The 15,731-nt window shown below is 46.8% G+C and overlaps 10 protein-coding genes across 10 annotated transcripts; 2 read left to right on the forward strand and 8 right to left on the reverse strand.

Annotated features, from left to right (window-relative positions):
* Window positions 1–66: 66 nt before the first annotated feature.
* NEMAJ01_0905 (uncharacterized protein) lies at window positions 67–1,215 on the reverse strand (the record flags this gene model as incomplete). Its single annotated transcript, XM_047914743.1, has 1 exon — window positions 67–1,215. The coding sequence occupies one exon, from the start codon at window positions 1,213–1,215 to the stop codon at window positions 67–69; it is 1,149 nt and encodes a 382-aa protein (XP_047770700.1).
* A 730-nt stretch (window positions 1,216–1,945) lies between these two features.
* NEMAJ01_0906 (uncharacterized protein) lies at window positions 1,946–2,698 on the forward strand (the record flags this gene model as incomplete). Its single annotated transcript, XM_047914744.1, has 1 exon — window positions 1,946–2,698. One exon carries the CDS (start codon window positions 1,946–1,948, stop codon window positions 2,696–2,698), a length of 753 nt encoding a protein of 250 aa, XP_047770701.1.
* Window positions 2,699–3,191: 493 nt separating this feature from the next.
* On the reverse strand, window positions 3,192–5,459 carry NEMAJ01_0907 (uncharacterized protein; the record flags this gene model as incomplete). Its single annotated transcript, XM_047914745.1, has 1 exon — window positions 3,192–5,459. The coding sequence occupies one exon, from the start codon at window positions 5,457–5,459 to the stop codon at window positions 3,192–3,194; it is 2,268 nt and encodes a 755-aa protein (XP_047770702.1).
* A 766-nt stretch (window positions 5,460–6,225) lies between these two features.
* NEMAJ01_0908 (uncharacterized protein) lies at window positions 6,226–8,379 on the reverse strand (the record flags this gene model as incomplete). Its single annotated transcript, XM_047914746.1, has 1 exon — window positions 6,226–8,379. The coding sequence occupies one exon, from the start codon at window positions 8,377–8,379 to the stop codon at window positions 6,226–6,228; it is 2,154 nt and encodes a 717-aa protein (XP_047770703.1).
* A 342-nt stretch (window positions 8,380–8,721) lies between these two features.
* Window positions 8,722–9,390, reverse strand: NEMAJ01_0909 (uncharacterized protein; the record flags this gene model as incomplete). Its single annotated transcript, XM_047914747.1, has 1 exon — window positions 8,722–9,390. One exon carries the CDS (start codon window positions 9,388–9,390, stop codon window positions 8,722–8,724), a length of 669 nt encoding a protein of 222 aa, XP_047770704.1.
* A 1,168-nt stretch (window positions 9,391–10,558) lies between these two features.
* On the reverse strand, window positions 10,559–11,098 carry NEMAJ01_0910 (uncharacterized protein; the record flags this gene model as incomplete). Its single annotated transcript, XM_047914748.1, has 1 exon — window positions 10,559–11,098. The coding sequence occupies one exon, from the start codon at window positions 11,096–11,098 to the stop codon at window positions 10,559–10,561; it is 540 nt and encodes a 179-aa protein (XP_047770705.1).
* Window positions 11,099–11,369: 271 nt separating this feature from the next.
* On the reverse strand, window positions 11,370–12,068 carry NEMAJ01_0911 (ubiquinol oxidase; the record flags this gene model as incomplete). Its single annotated transcript, XM_047914749.1, has 1 exon — window positions 11,370–12,068. The coding sequence occupies one exon, from the start codon at window positions 12,066–12,068 to the stop codon at window positions 11,370–11,372; it is 699 nt and encodes a 232-aa protein (XP_047770706.1).
* Window positions 12,069–12,658: 590 nt separating this feature from the next.
* Window positions 12,659–13,570, reverse strand: NEMAJ01_0912 (uncharacterized protein; the record flags this gene model as incomplete). Its single annotated transcript, XM_047914750.1, has 1 exon — window positions 12,659–13,570. The coding sequence occupies one exon, from the start codon at window positions 13,568–13,570 to the stop codon at window positions 12,659–12,661; it is 912 nt and encodes a 303-aa protein (XP_047770707.1).
* A 151-nt stretch (window positions 13,571–13,721) lies between these two features.
* On the forward strand, window positions 13,722–13,895 carry NEMAJ01_0858 (uncharacterized protein; the record flags this gene model as incomplete). Its single annotated transcript, XM_047914696.1, has 1 exon — window positions 13,722–13,895. One exon carries the CDS (start codon window positions 13,722–13,724, stop codon window positions 13,893–13,895), a length of 174 nt encoding a protein of 57 aa, XP_047770653.1.
* A 382-nt stretch (window positions 13,896–14,277) lies between these two features.
* Window positions 14,278–15,603, reverse strand: NEMAJ01_0913 (uncharacterized protein; the record flags this gene model as incomplete). The annotated part of the gene is made up of 1 exon (XM_047914751.1): window positions 14,278–15,603. One exon carries the CDS (start codon window positions 15,601–15,603, stop codon window positions 14,278–14,280), a length of 1,326 nt encoding a protein of 441 aa, XP_047770708.1.
* Window positions 15,604–15,731: the final 128 nt, after the last annotated feature.

Raw genomic sequence — 15,731 nt, forward strand, 5'->3', positions numbered from 1 at the left:
TGCGAATAGAGTTTCAGTGCCAAATCTGCACGATGTGCAACAGAGCGGCTGGCTCTAGCTCACATTTCATTTAAGAAGCTCCAGAGTGATATCATCGGGAATTTCTACCTCCGGTTCCGGGTACACAAACTCCTCTACTTCATCTGCAAAATTCGGAGAAGGGGCTTTTTCCTCGATAGGCTGGGCAGACAGCTTGTCTGGAGATCCAGGAAGGCCTTCTGGAGACAGAGGCGACTCTTCTGAGTGCGAGCCCTCACTAGGCTGGGGCGAGGGGTGGTCGCTTCCCTCTTTAGAGTTTGCATGCTCGGAAGCGCTGCTACTAGCCTCGCTAATGCTCTCGATTGAGCTTCCTAGCGAGGACGAGCTTTCCGAGTAATTCGAGGAGTTTTTGCGGACGCGGTCGTTTTCAGCATCAATGATCCTCATGATTCTTCTGACCTCGTCAACAAACCGAAGAACCAGCTGGCTGGTGCCAAGAAGCTTTTCTATTACAATTTTCAGCGCAATTCTGGACACAGGAATGCACATATACATGCACTCGTTGGTAATCCTGTCGATCTTCTCCTGGGCGCTAAGCCTGTCCATGTGGTACCCTTCCTGGGATCTGGTGTTTTTTTCTTTATACACCCGCTGCATATTTGCCGTGTGCATGAAGCCCTGGAACTCTTTCAGGACAAACCGCATTTCAAGCGGATCGGCAGTCCCGCTTGATTTAAAATGAAGTTCTCCGTTCTTCACAGATCCTTTAAACCCGAATTCAGAATTTATGCGGGTCTTCATTTTGGCAGAGCGCGTGAGCTTTGGGCTTTTCTTGTCCTTTTTGATAGAAACTTTGCCCAAATGCTTCTTTCTCCTATGCGCCGTCCTCTTTTCTTTCTTGCTTGGCGATTCGGTTTCTATTGCGGCGCCTTCTTCAGAAGCGTCAAACCCAATAGGGCCCTTGTCCATGTCCGCATAGAAATCATACGAAGCATCGTCCTGGCTGCTGGCAGAGAGCTTGGGCTGTGCAACTTTGGCGTATTCATTTGGCTGGCTTCCTTTCTCCCCCTTTAGGTCCATTACAATTTCTTCTACAGAGTTCTGAACCAGCTCCAAAATCCTTTCTATATCTTTGCACTCAATGTTTCCATTGCTTGCTATGTTAGAGAAGCTGAGATCCTCGCATGTGTCCGAAGAAAACCCGAGAGATCGCTCTGAGTGCTCGCTGGATGCCATTGCAAAGCCTATTGTCAAGAGTTTATATACTAGACGCATGCTCTTTTCATAGCGCCTCTATTTATACTTTATTTGCCTCTGGGCTTTTGTTAGCATCACGCAGAACAACCTGTCTACGCGTGTGTTTTTGGGTCTTGTTTCATTTAGAGCCGGTCTTTTTTAGAAAGAAAACAAGCTATCAAAAAAGCCAGAAAAACACACCGCTTGAATATCTCCTTTGGGGCTTGGCGTGCGTGTGTATACAAAGACAGAAGCGCTGCAGCGGGCTCTAGCATGCCAAAAACAGCCCCTATTTAATGCATGCAGCATTTATACGCACCAAACAGAGGCACCGCCGTGGGTGTCTGCCAGCTGCAAGCCAATGTGCCCGCGATGCCTCAAAGCTGGAAGTTGTAAATGCAAGCAGGCTCTATGTAGCACAAGCTGGCGTGTTCAGAAAGGAAAACGTTGCCCCAGCATAAAGCTTTGGGCGGGACGAATTGGCCGCAGGCCCTGGAAGCGCAAAGAGCCCGGAGGGGTTTGGCCGCTGCGGGTGCAGACTGAAAGCGGCCAGCCTGTACGGAAAATAGAAATGCAGGCTGCTTGCCCTGCGCTGCACAAACACGTGGCATTATTGGGTATTTTTTACTTTTTTTCGTGAGAACACCAAAAAATACTGCAAAAAATATGCGCCGCATGTTCTCTATTTAGTGAATTTTTCTTCTTTTTATTTCTTGTAGTTTTCTCTTTTATGGTATACGAAGATAATAGAGATCAGTCTAATGACCACGTAAGCAACAGCATGTCTGATGCGTCTGAGGCGTCCGAGTCTTCTGAGGAAGAGTTGCTCGTTAGCCGACTTAACAAAAGAAAACAGCCAGACAGCTCATTTATGTTTAAAGCGACCGAAAAAGCAGAGCTTAATTACGAAAAATTAAAAAACAACAAGCGCATTCCGCCATTCTACCTAAGCGTTCCGTGCCCGCAGTGCGGGGGAAAGACCAACGGGCACGGACAAAAGCATCGGATAGAGAGAAAGTGCAGTGTGTGTATGCTGACCTTTCAGATAGAAACGTGGGTTATTCGGGTCCTCCAGTCCCGAACCCCGCTGAAGTACTTCGTTGACAGATCCATAGGGAGGCTGGTCGCCGACCTTGAAGAAAGAACTGCTTTCTACTCTTCTGGGGGACCTTCGAAATCCTGCCATGGAAACTGCAATGGAAAGACAAAGGAAAGGACAAAGGCGGCAAAAATGTGCAGGTATCTTTCCGAGAGCATAGAGAAGGCTGCAGACTCTATACGGGAGCTGCAGGAGATAGGGGACAGGATAGAAAATGAGCTGGACTTAATTGAAATATTTTTGGATAAGGACATGGAGGAAGAAAGCCCGGCGAGCACAAAAAAAGAGGAAAGCGCCAAAAGGCCGCATGAAAATCAGAAGACCCACTATTCAGGACACCGAAAGCACACAATATCCCCGATTAAGAAGAGAAAACAAACATAGCGCCACAATGAAGAAATTGAAAGCTGTGCCCTATTAAAATAAACACATTTAGGCATGTTAGTGTATTAAGGGCTTACGCTGTATGCACACAAAAGCCAGAGGATTTTATGGCGCCGCGCGTATTCATATGTGCCGTGGCGGCTTTTCAAAGGGAAGGCGCAGTGCGTGTCCAGGCGTTGCGCAACGCTGTTGGACTTTGAGATAGATAATGGCACGCCAGAAGTGAAGACAGTGGAGGCAGCGCCTTGGTTTTTCTGGGGCGGTTGGCGCAGAAAGTCGTGCCGTGCAGTAGCAAGCCAAGTGCTGGTGCCATAAATCGCTGAAAGCTCTTTCGGATTTCGCTTGAAAATGTTTTTGTTTGAACAGCGGAAAGCCCTAGAATGTATTAAAGGCGCAATTTTATTCGTTTATAGTCCTAGAAGCCCATTGTTTTTTAAAAATGCCTTTGCATAGAACAGCGTCCATGGCTATTGCGCCGAATAATCTAAGTGCACTATTGCATCGTTAGATAGCTCAGAAGGTCACCATGCAACCCCATCTGGGCGCGCTGAATGTATCTCAAAGGATGCGTGATTGCGTAATGGATGTGGGTGACATTCGGGGACATGAAGGAACTAATTTTGTTTTTTTCTAGTTTTTGATTGTAGAGTTTGAGTGAAGAAATCATGACTTCACGTAATTTAAGTTGGTCGGTGCTGTTTGAAGATATATAAACAAGATGGTTTGGGGCGCCTTTTTTACTCGCTATAAATGCTTTTAGTTCGTTTCCATACATATCATGGTTTAAATAAAGGTTTTTCATATTATCGCTGTCGTAGAATACGGGGAAAATGCTGTATTGGTCTTTTCGGGCTTTTCGGATTCTGTACGTAACTTTAAGTATAGTTCGTTCATTTAACTCATCCAAAAGAGGGGCAGTTAGAACGCTACTCGATACGATTCTTAAGTCCATAATGCTTGAATCGCTGGGGGTGTCGATATTGATCATAGTCAGCGGATAGTAGCCTTGGAGTGCATGCGCATTTTCAAGGTTGACGGCGTACACTTGCGGGCGTTCGTTCATCATCATGCATATGTCTTTGATAGGACGCGCGGGGGCAGCCTGCGGAACGGGCTTGTACTTGGACAGGCCTATTGAGCAGAGCAGCAAGTCGTTCACGAAGAGTGGAAGGTGTGCAACATCGTAGTTTAAGCCCGGGTTGTCTTTTGACTCCACAATAAACTCGACTAGCCAGATGTTTTCGCTGTCGGATGGGTTTTGATGCTCTATGTAATAGAAAACCGGAACTTCCACGTAAGAGTGTATACTATTACGGGATATATGGCCGTCCATGGGCATGTAGGTCATCCCGTGTGTTCGGGTGTTGAAACTGAAAAGATGTATTCTTTCTAGAGGCTTGCCGTACATATCTGAAATGTATCTAGCTATATCTGTAAAGGGTGTTCCACCAATAGGCACAGGAACTATAACAAGCTCTCGCGACTGTTTTTCATTGTCCACATAGTATATGTGCTGCAGGTTTATATGTGTCAAATCATGTCTGTTTGACTGCTTTTCTGGCTTGCACGTTTGTTCTGTGCTAGTGCACACGTATAATGCTCTGGAGTCACCGTCTATTATGAAGGTGCTTACGTAGGATTCGCTACTAGAAAGCAGGCCCTTTCCTGTAATGCGCACCCCTTCTGTGATGTGCGGGAATATAGAATAGAATGTGCACATAATGTAGTGTAGAAACATGCAGCAGGTTTTTGCATCTTCACCGGTATACATAGCTGAAGAGCCAGCATTCTTGCAGTTGCTCCGCATATGGTTTTTGATTGTTTCAAAAATATGTGTATGCACTTCTTCTTGCTCTTTTGCCATTTCAGCTGGATCTTGGCAGTGCTTTATAGCCTTTGCAAATATAGATAGGCGCTCCAAAGTATCAAAGAAAACCAAAGGGCTTTCTAGGTATACCCCATCATGCGAATATAGCCATTTGGATACCAAGTTTTTAGAATGTGCCTTTAAACACTCTTTTTTTCTTATGTGAATGCTCTCTAATTTAAGGTTTACAAGATCAGCGAATATCTCTGGAATGCTGAAAATAAACAATATAGAAGCAACTACGGAGTCCTTTCCTTTGTTTAAATATATTTGGTGCTTTGCCAGCTCATCAACTCTCTTAGTGTCGTCAGTATATTCGCCTAAGGAATGAAGTATCCTTTCTTTTTTGACTGATAGTCTGTTGCTCAAAGCTACTGACTCTGCGGGATTGTGGCTCTTATATTCTGGAACTGAAGCGTTTTCTGCAATGAAACGCAATGTCTGCTGAACCAAAGCATCGCTCCAGTCAGAAATTTTTCTCAAATATTTGTAGTCATTCGGGTTGTTGGCTATTTCTTGAAGGGCTCTATACTTAATTTCAATGCCTTCTCCCAGTTTAAGGAGAAATTCAAGAAAAAGGTTATTTTTCAATGTGCTCGCAGCATTCTGGATAAGATTCCTCGCAAGCACATCCCGGGGAGCGCTTTTATTTGGCATACTGGCATGTGCAGGCGCTATTGGATCCGGTGAAGGAGTGGAAGCGGCCTGGGGCTTTGGGTTCTGGGCTGCCGCTGGATTTGCCACGTTTATCTTCTGCAATGGAGAAGGCGCAACACACTTTTTACCAGATGAAGAGGAGAAAAACAAATACCCTCCAACAGCACCTAGAATGGCCAACACACCAGATGCCAATAAGACTACATATGTTCTTTTTGAAATCTTCTTTGTGTTCATATGTTCTCAGAGAATTTTACTGGTATTTATAGACAAATAAAACTAAGATAATGTATATGTCTATATCACCTTTATATGCGATCAATGCCCGAACTAAAAAGCTATTTGCTGAAAAGCTTGACAGTATGAAAAACACGGGGCATGCCCCCAAAAAGCACTTGATTGGGTCTAATGAATAGATTAATATGCACTTGCTTGTCAGCCCGGAGAAAGGCAAAATGCCCCGAGATGATTACAATAGCCCCGAATTGCAGCTCGTGTGTTGAACTTAGAGACTTGCTAAGCACCGCCAACTGTCTGCATGCAAGCGCAAGCTCCATGCATTGAACAGTGGGATGCCCCTTAAGTAGAGGCATTCGGCGCGTGAAAAAGCACTTTTTGCTTCATAAACTCCTGCATATCAACCAAAAGCATGCTATTCCGTGGCCTTTCAGAAAAGGGCCTGTTTTAATTGCCGTGCAATGTCCGGGCACCCGAATTGCGCGAGCATATACTCTGACGGCAGCCCAGCGTGCTTGCTCCTCAATACTCCTGCCTTTGGCCTCCTTGGGCGCTCTGTTGAAGGCGAGCTTTCGGGCTTTGCGCAGAAAGGCACTAGGATTGCAATCCGCTCATGCATAAGCTTTGGCAGAGAAAAAGAAAAAAGGCTATGCACGAATGGCAGACATATTTCTAGAAGACGCTCAAAGCATGCTTCGCTGCTTGCAGAAGCATAGCTTACACAAACCAAATGGGCTGCAAAGAGTACGGGTGGGCGTGCATGTCTTTATTCAATTACGTATGAATTTCTATAGAGTTTCTTTTTTTGCACAGGTTGATCATTAGAGGATATGGCAATGGTTTCTTCTTCAGGAATAATAATTTTAAACGAAGAAGGCTCGGCAAGGCCTTGTAATTTCTGCTTGAGTTGCGTGCTTTCTCCAATACCCTCCAAGGAGGTGCTTTCGCTTGAGGTGCAGCTTTCCTCATAAATTTTTTGCAGAGGCAGCGGGGTTCGAGCAGGTGGCGGGGTTAGTGTTACTGCCCCTTTCTTTCTCGGCGAGTCTCTAGGCACAGGCGGCGCCTCACTCAATCCCCAATGGGACGCATAGGCTTTCTTGCATGCATGTGGGCCTGCCTTCCCCCTCATTATCTCCTCTTCTTTGTCTAGGCCTATAGACGAAAAAGACGGCATGCAAAAGCCATTCGGGGTCCTCGGCAAACTTTCAATGCGTGGAGCTCTTGAGGAGTTTGCAGAAGAGTGGAGGCCGGTGGCTTTCCTATCCAGGCCAGGACTTCCAGCGCTCGGTGCTTTTTTAAGACTCGGGCTGGCGGGGGCCAAAAAGCCGGCTGTGCGTGTAGGGCTGAAGTGTGTACTGTGCTTCTGCGCTTGCTGTCTGTGCTCTTTTTTAGACGCGCCCGCGTTACTGCAAAAGTTCTGCTCGGGCACGTAAACTTTCATTTTTTTTTGCCGCTGCATCCTTTCTTTCGCCAGATCTGGTTTTGTTGTAGGCGCTGCTTTTTTCGGGTTAGAGGAAAAAGAAAACAGACTGGCTATTTTTTTAAAAACGCCTTTTCGGGGGTTATTAATTGGAAGAGGGTCTGGGCTATGCCGTATTTGGTTTGAAAAGTGTCCCAGCTTGTCGTCAATTTCCTCGTATGTATGCGAGCTGTTGCGGCTGGCTGTGCAATGCAGGGGCGCGTGTGGATTTGGCAAGCCTTCCTTGCTTCTTGGCTGCAAATATTCTGTGATGGGGCTTGTGGCGTAACAGCTATTTGAATAGAAATGTTCGCTGCTGTCTGTGCTCTGGCAAGTATTTACGTAGTTTGGACCTCCACTGCTGGAGCTAGAGGATGCACGGCTGGAGTCCAAAGACTTACTGAGGCGGCCTGAAAATACAGACCGTTTTTGCTGGAATGTATTTCTTGCATGCACATCATTCGGGATAGCATAGGTGTGCGCTTTTTCTCCCAGAAAAGAGCTGTTCGACAATCCTGCGGGGTTTTCTGTGCTGCTGTACGACAAACCTTTTGCGGTTCTTTCGGCCATAGTAGACGCAGTGCACCCCCTTAGCTTCTGCTTTTTTGCAGATTCTATATAGCTGCAAATGTCGGCCTCATTGTAGTCCAGGCAGGAGTCTAGGTACATGTCAAAGCACTCGGTCAGGTCGCCAAGCGATAGAACTCCCAGAGCCTCCCGGGTTTTTGGGTTGAAAATAGACGTAAAGTTTTCGTATACTGGGCCTTCTACGTTGTTCAGATATCTTTCCAGCCACGTCAGCTGGCGCAGGCTGTTGCTGTGTCTGCACTCTGTTTCCAACATGTGCATCTTTTTCTTGACATAGCAGCAGAGAGGCTCTCTCATTGGCGCTGGCTGCACGTGCATAATCGAAAAGATAGCCCTTGAAATTAGGTTGGAAACAATTATCTGTATAATTCTATTGTTTTTCAAGAATTTTTCGGCAAGAAGGTCCATTCGAACAACTGTGCCTTTGTTGCCAATAAGAAGATCTGAGACAGGAAACAGCATATTGATCAACTCTGAGTGGCAGGCCAAAATGGGCACATCATAATCCTCCAGTTCGTCCACGCGCCACATGTCCAGCACGTTGAACGCGCTTTCTTTGCTGGGCGCACGCAGCAATGCCCAAAACGCCTTCCCCACGTTTTCTATCGAAAGCTCCTTCTGCAGCACATTTTCTTCATTCGACGCGCGCCCATATATATTAATCATTGAATGCAGCTCTTTTACCAGTAGGTTGTCCAAGCGCCGATTCTTTACGAAATCTTGCGACTGCGCCATGCCTTGAAACGCTGGTATGCCCAAGGCGCATGCAACAAACAAAAGATAGCATGTTTTATAGATTGTTTGTCTGCAAAAGGAGCCTGATTTTGGCAAAAATGTTTTGCAAACAGGCAATATGCTTCTTTTACTAAACATCAGTTGCTAAAATAAAATATAATTTATACCAGCAAGGTTTGATGCCTGCCTTTTCAGATCCTGCGCATTTTTGAGCCGAAAGCGTTTCTGCGATCCACCCAGGCGGCAGAAAGCAGCGCGCTCACCGGCAACAGCAGAAGCCTGCCAAGCCTCAGCACAGTTGCATTTTTAAGGAAGTGCCCGGCTTTGAGCCTGGTTTCTTGTTTGCCACATGCTTACAGCCAAACCCATAAGGCACAGAAGGCCTGCTAAATACCTGTTGAATCGCTCTTTTATTGCCATTTAGAAGAAGTTCTGCATGCCGAAAACGCCTCGCGCGCCGCCATGCTCTGTGGAGCGAGCCTAGAGGCACATGCAGCCAAAGAGCATGTAAAGCATAACGATCACCAAAACCATGCTTGAGCCGACTATAGCTTTTCGGAGCAAGAAAAATTTCTTGTCCAGGCTGTAGTAGTACATGGTCTCCTTGGCATACGCCCGGGGCTTCTCCAAAGGAGCCTCGCTGGATGCTGGCTTCTCGGGCTCCGAAGTTTTTCTGGAGACGGGCTGCGCCATGCGCTCCATCTCCATAAACTCCTCCAGGACCAGAACTGCTTCGTCCTGGAATATTTTGGCCATCCTGTGCATGTTCTTTTTTGCGCGCTTGCCCACTTGCAGCTCTTTTGCACAGTTTTTTCCGGCGCGCCCCGCGGAAAAGCTCTCTTTTTCCGCCATTAGCGACTCAATAAAGGCGTTCAGAATGCCTGCGTGCAGGCTTTCTTTTATCCTGTCCTTTATCAGGGCTCTGACTTCTTTCTCATTTTTCTTGCTGCATCCGCGTATTTCTATAAACTCTGTTGAAATCGAGCCTATCTTGCCATGCAAGTTGTCTATCAGCTCTCTCACACTTTGCATTTTTGGGCTGCTCACAGCCTTCACCACAGAGGAGTAGAAGGCGCCGGATGTGCTCTTCAGCTTCCCTATGTCTGCTCGATATGACATTTGCGTTGTATTCTCTGGGTCTACCTGCATATGCCGCTAAAAATCTGCTGGAACCCCCTCCTAGTATATAGGGGCTCTCCTAAGTAATCTATCTCTACGCCATGCCACACGCCAAAATAAAACAAAGACATGCAAAGTTGTTTGTATTGGACTCTGCTGACAGGATGGATATTTCGGCGTGAATCAAATAACCCAACGCCCTTTGTCGGGAAGCCCGAACAACCTAGCAGGCCCTCGTGCTGTAGTGTTATTCCGTCGCTTGCAAACATGTCTGTATAAAGGCGCTTGGGCGCAGGGCTGCAGCTGCGCATAAATAACCCGTTTTTGCTTGTCATTTATTTCTACACTTTTTTTCCTCTTCCTGTTGCCTAAAAATGCATGTTCACTTGGCAGATTCAAACACACCAGCATACGACATACTTGGCAGCGCAGCCCAGCCAACGGCCCACATCGTACCGCGTACTCTCTGCAGCAGGCTATAGAAGAATTCGCACCAAAGGCGCACGCCCTATCTAGCAGGTGCGCGCCTTCGGCGTTTTATTCGATTAAATGTCCTCATCTTCGGCCTCCTATCGAGAAGGCGGCCCTATAACGGCAATCAGAATGCGCTGGAGGCCACTTGTGCGATATTTGGATTCTACAGGATTGACCATCGCAACAAGAAGGCGTTTTTCCCCCATGTCTGCATCTTCATCCGCATATATATGCATTAATTCAGCTTCTTTGTCTGTATTGGAAGCAAAACGCAATTTTTCTGCCCCATAAGATATGTTACTCGAATTTAAAAGCGTAAGAGCAACTTTCTCTATGTTGACTAAAAGCACAGGGACCCCAATCTTTTTGTTTTTTTCACTGTTGGTTATCAGCATAGTTATGCTGCTATCTACAGAAATTGCATCGGAGTGCCGAACATTTATCTTTACTTTGTCCAGTGTGTATTTAGAAATATGTCTATCGCTTAGGCCAGTGCATACAGAAAACCACATAAAGAGGCAGACGCTGGCTGCTTTGAGTAGAAAACGCATAGTGTAGGCTTCAGGGCGGTCTCAGGTTATAACCAGCAGGGAAATCAAAATTAGGCATGTTTATTGGATGCTTTTCGGACAAATATGATTGTGCAGGCCTCAGCGAAGAGCATTGGATACTTTTGACTGCAAAGTGCTCAATGGCGTGGGGATTTATAAAGGACTGCAGCCCTCTATGGGGGCGGTTGCTTTCCCACGTCTATTGGTTCTTCCTCCTTTGCATCCATTTCAAAGTATGTGTGTGTGAGGCATGTCACAAATGTGTTGTTTGTTGCTGCAGGCGAGCTTTCCGCTCGGTTAATCTGTTTTAGAATGGAAGTGGACAGCATTCGGATGCTTATATCCAGGCTGCACCCGTTTTTGCTGTAGAAAACAAAAGAAAGTATCCGAATGTAGTTCTTTTTGGCCTCTCTTTTTGCAGTGGCGCTGACCATGCACACCTTTTGCAAAAACAGAAGAGCCTTGTAGTACTGCACGTGCTTGGCAAATATCATCTTTTCAGAAGCCTCCAGCCGCTGGAACACAACCTTGAGAGACTTTTGCAGTATGTTTGGGTTCATGAATGCAGCTGAAATGAGAAACCCTATTTCCGTAATGTAGTCTGTCTTAGAGTTGGACAGCGTCTTTCTAATAAATACTTCATCCGAGGAGTATCCTTGCAGCCAGTACTTGACGCACAGAAGCTTCTGTTTAAGTGTGGAGTACGCACTCATTTTCCAGACAAACACGGGGCATACTTAATACTCTTTCCCCTAGGCGCCCTCTAGCCAATGAACGCTGCTGCGCGATCACTTGCGCTGTAAAAGGCATCTGGGCAGGGTGGTGCCATGCAAGAGATCAAACAGGCCCAGCGCACTTGAAATTTGTCCAATAGGCACAGCGCATGCCCAGGCATGTTTCTAAGCTTAGGTGCAGAAGCGCCAATAGACAGTTTCTACGCCCCGCGTGCGGAGGCCAGCTCTGCACATGCGTGCTTGCTACTGATCACTCAATTCCATCGATCTCGTCTGCTATTCCGTGGTTTGTGTCTCGGTGCATTGCTTCGTCTGCCCGGATAGCCAAAGTCACGTCAAGAAGCGTGGCGTCGTCTTTTAGGTTCCAGTACTTTTTTGCTATTTCAGGCGCCTCAATGTTCGGGATAATCCCAGCTTTTATCTCCCTCACCATTTCTGTGTATGACACGATCGCCTCCTCTTCCAAATACCCAACAAATCTGTGTGCTGTTTTCGAAGACACCACATACAGCAAAAGGTACGCGTTGAAAAACACTCCCTGCAGGCCCATTACAATAAGCCTTTCCAAAAGAAGAGGCTTGGCCACCTCCATCCACGTCATAAGATGCATCCTCTCGTTTTCGGCCTCTGCCAAAAGGACGCGGATGTTGCTGTCGTCTTCCATTTTCCGAAGCGACTTAAGGTGCCGAATCAGCCCACCCACCATGCCTGGAATCGCAGCCACAGTTTCCAGCACAATGGCCCGGTGGATGTATCTTTTGTAAAACACCACGTCTGCAATTAGCCGCAGGCCCCGAACAGCCTTCCACGCAATTGCGTCCGACAGGTCTCTCTGCTTCAAGTGCCTTCCCACCCCAACGTCTATCTCCTCCAGGTCCTTGTGGGCCACTGTGTGAAGGAACTCCGGCCGAACCACCTGTGGGGGGTGCAGATCATGTATTCTTTGCATAAACTTTAAAATAATTTACCTTGTATTTCTATCTTTTTGCATAGCCCAGCCAATTGAAAACTAGTTCGATTTATTGAATAATTTCAGCCCAGCCAATATTCCAAGTTCGCCCTGCCTTTTGCAATTCAGCCAAGCCCGTCCAGGCACAGTCAAGACTGCTTCTTCTTGCTTGCAGGGCCTCTCTGCGCAAACACGCGGTCTTTGTGTGCGCACACGCTGTGTTTCATAGCGCCTGCGCGCACCCTGTCCAAACGTTTGACAGCTTTGTGCAAGTCTATGGCCAGGCCAAACACAGAAAGCCCGATAAGCGCAATGTCTTTGGCAGCAGCCAAAGTGCCCCTGCGCAAATGCCAGGGGCTGCTTTTTCTCTGAAAACAAGCAACTTCAGCTGCATGCACGAAGCTCTTGGGCGCGTTGGGCGCGCCTGGCCGTGTCTCGCTCGTATGCGGCCCAGCCTCTCTGCTCAAGACAAATATAAATAAAAGCACACACATGCAGACATCTGGCTGCGCAGCTAAGCTTGAGCAGCTGCGCCTTCTACTCCTATACAGCAATTCGGGTTTTATTTCAGTGCTTGAACGTTCGCCGGCTTACCTTCTCTTCTCCTGGCCGTAATAATTCGAGTATTCTCTAAAGCGGTTGTCTGCAAAGTATGCCTCTGCATCCTTTTCCTCGTAGTGATACTGCATTGCCTGATCTCGCTCCTTCTGGTGCCACTCTGGGTACTCCTGATACTCCTCGTTGTACTTCCACGGCTCGTCCTGCGAGTACTCTGGCCACTCCTGGGAATACTCTTCCGGCCGTTCTCTTCTGTTGTACAGAAGGCCGCAGGAGCTGCATAGCCACTCGTTATTATGCCCTCTCTTCCACAAAGGCGCCTGTGACACGCCACATCCCCGACAAACGCCCTTTTCTATGTTATTCTTAATGGCTTTTGTTTTTCCATCGGGCATAACACTGAAGGGCCTGTCGCTTCCATGGAGCCTTTGGTACAGCCCGCATGCATTGCACAGGAGAATTTTGTTGTTTGTGCTTCTTCTCCAGGCTGGAGTTGTGGTCGTTCCGCAGTTCGTGCACACGCGAAACTTCGACTTTTTTCGGGTCGAGGCCTCCTCTTTCTTGGCCTTCTTCTCCTTTTTGATCCACTGCGGGTCGCCTCCCTCAGGCCTTTCGTCCCACTGCCTCCAGTTGTCGCGCATGTAGCCCTCGGGCCTGTACTCCTCCTGTCTGTAGACGTCCTGTCTGTACTCCTCCGGCCTGTAGCTGTCTTTTCGGAACTCCTTGAACATTCCTGGAGCACTTCCCCACGGATGCTTCTCTCTTTCATACTCCTCGTTGAAAGCATATGCGTCCTGTGGATGGTACTTCTTCTGATAAATTGGCCTGTTTGTGTATTCGTCTATTGTATAGTCTATTATCTCTTGGTCATCATTTAATTCTTCCGAGTGTTCATTGATATTGCCCATTTGATTATCTATTTCTCGTCTTGTTCTCTCTGGCATTGCGTTTTATAAATCACAAATACTTTAAGATTCAACCTAAGCTGTGTTTACTATAGATTGATCTGAATGGGAAGATCCCAAATAAATAAATAAAGATAATTTTGATAGCTTGCTAAGACAAATATTTTGTTTTTTTGTTTCTTTCTGCTGAATGGTACAGGGGTTACTTATTCGAAGAAAGGAAAAACGCCAACAGAAAAAGGCCAGGCCTACAATAGGAAAGTACAAGAAAATAAAGAGGGCGTGCACGCCTGAGGAAAAGGAAAAACGACAGATAAGGAACAAGATAGAGGCCCATTTGAAGGAGAAGAGCAAGAAAGTATAAGCCCCCTTTGTGCCAGTACAGCAAATATTATGAATAAACAAAATAGAGCCAGCCCATTTCCTCCCCCCTTATGTAAATGCTGTTTTATAAGAATGTTCTATTTATATGCAGCTGGCCTTGCTTGTTTGGAACTTTCTGTCGGGCATTTGTGCTTTTTCGGGCAAATGCAATATTTGCACGCATTTGGGCATATGCGCCTGCAAACATGCTATGGCATGCCCGTGCCTGCGCAAACAGTGCACCCAGGTGGAGAAAACACACGGGCAGCAGCAGAGCAGGCCTTTCCACCCCCTGCCTGCAGCAGAGGCAGGCTCAGCCCGAGGCCCAACAAAGCACGCGCGAAAGCTGGGACGAGGAGAAATAGAAGCAGTTGCGTTTATTTTTAATATTTATCGCACACGGCTGCGCGTAGGCATGCCGACTTTCTGTTTTTCTTAGCGTACAATACGCATGAAAGGCCTGCAGCTGTCATTCCCAAACACCCTGCAATTTTAAACAAATACTTTTTGTTCTCGACGTCGCTGTGGGCTGTGTTTGAAAACACATGGTAGCTGATGATTCCTGCCAAAGAGGGCGACAGCCCGCTGTACATGCCCGTGAGCATGCCCTGAGCGATGGTTTTTTTGCTTTCAGGTGCGTACTTGTGGGCAAGCCTTATTGACACGTATATGAACAGCGCGGAGTATGCCGACTTAAAAAGTTCTGCAATATATGGAACTATGTTTCTAGCTTTTGAGGCTGGGGACATGTGTGCGTATGTCAGCGATCTGAGCGCGCCCAGGCTGATCCCTAAGGGAAGCAGGCCCTCTAGCGACACTCTGTCGCCCACCCAAATAACAATGCTCCACACAAACAGCTCGAAAACTGTGCGCACGAAGTATATGTATCCTTGGTCTCCCCGGATAGACCCCGTTTCTATGAGATACTCGCTCAAGTACGACTGCAGAGACGATCGGGATATTCCACTTCCGAGCGCACACAGAATAAGAATGGTGTAGTTGGTGTTGAACACGCCAAGAACAAACAAAACATTTCTGTAGGCGGAGCGAGCCATCCATGATAGGCTCTTCTTCTCGCCTGTGCTGCTGGGCTTCTCTGCGACGGGCGCCTCTTTATACGGGAGCGTAAGCAAAGAGACAGCCAAGCACAGAATAAAAATGCCCCCGAAAAAGGAAGTGTTTATAAGCACACTTGGGCTGATTTTTTTGTCCTGGTATATTCTCTGTATGAAAGTGTTAATCAGATATGTTATGCTGTGCCCGGCCGTGCTGAACACCCGAATTTTGCCGAACTCGTAGCTAATGTTTCTTTCGTTGAGGAGGGCGAGGCAGGCGGCGTCGATTGTTGGAAGAATCGACGAGTCTGACATTATGTGCAGACATCCAATGAGCAGGTTTGCATACTGGTTTGCAAACATCTTTTTAATGAGAATGCACAGCGTTGCTATGAAGGTAACGCTGGAAATTAAAGTGACTGCCAGCGGGCGAATATACTTCTGGGAAATGTACGTGGAAAATATTGCCCCTCCTAGTTTGATCACACTGATCATTTCAATAAAGGAGAACTGCTGGGTTGTAATCTGGAAAGTCTCCTTTGTTATCGTCTCGCGATAGTTGTGGGAGGAGTAGATTACAATGTGGATGAAGAAGTACAGCAGGATAAACTGACATACGATCCATCGATTACTCAGCTCGGACTTATTTGTCATAAAATCCAGGATAAAAAGTTTTACATAATTTATAATAAATGTACATGGGATCACATAATAAATTTGTTTGGAGAAAATTTTTAGTATGGCAACTGGAAAAAACGCAAGCAAGACTAACAACACGGGTC

Source organism: Nematocida major (genome assembly GCF_021653875.1).
Source record: "Nematocida major strain JUm2507 chromosome Unknown 2393, whole genome shotgun sequence".
Taxonomy (NCBI): domain Eukaryota; kingdom Fungi; phylum Microsporidia; genus Nematocida; species Nematocida major.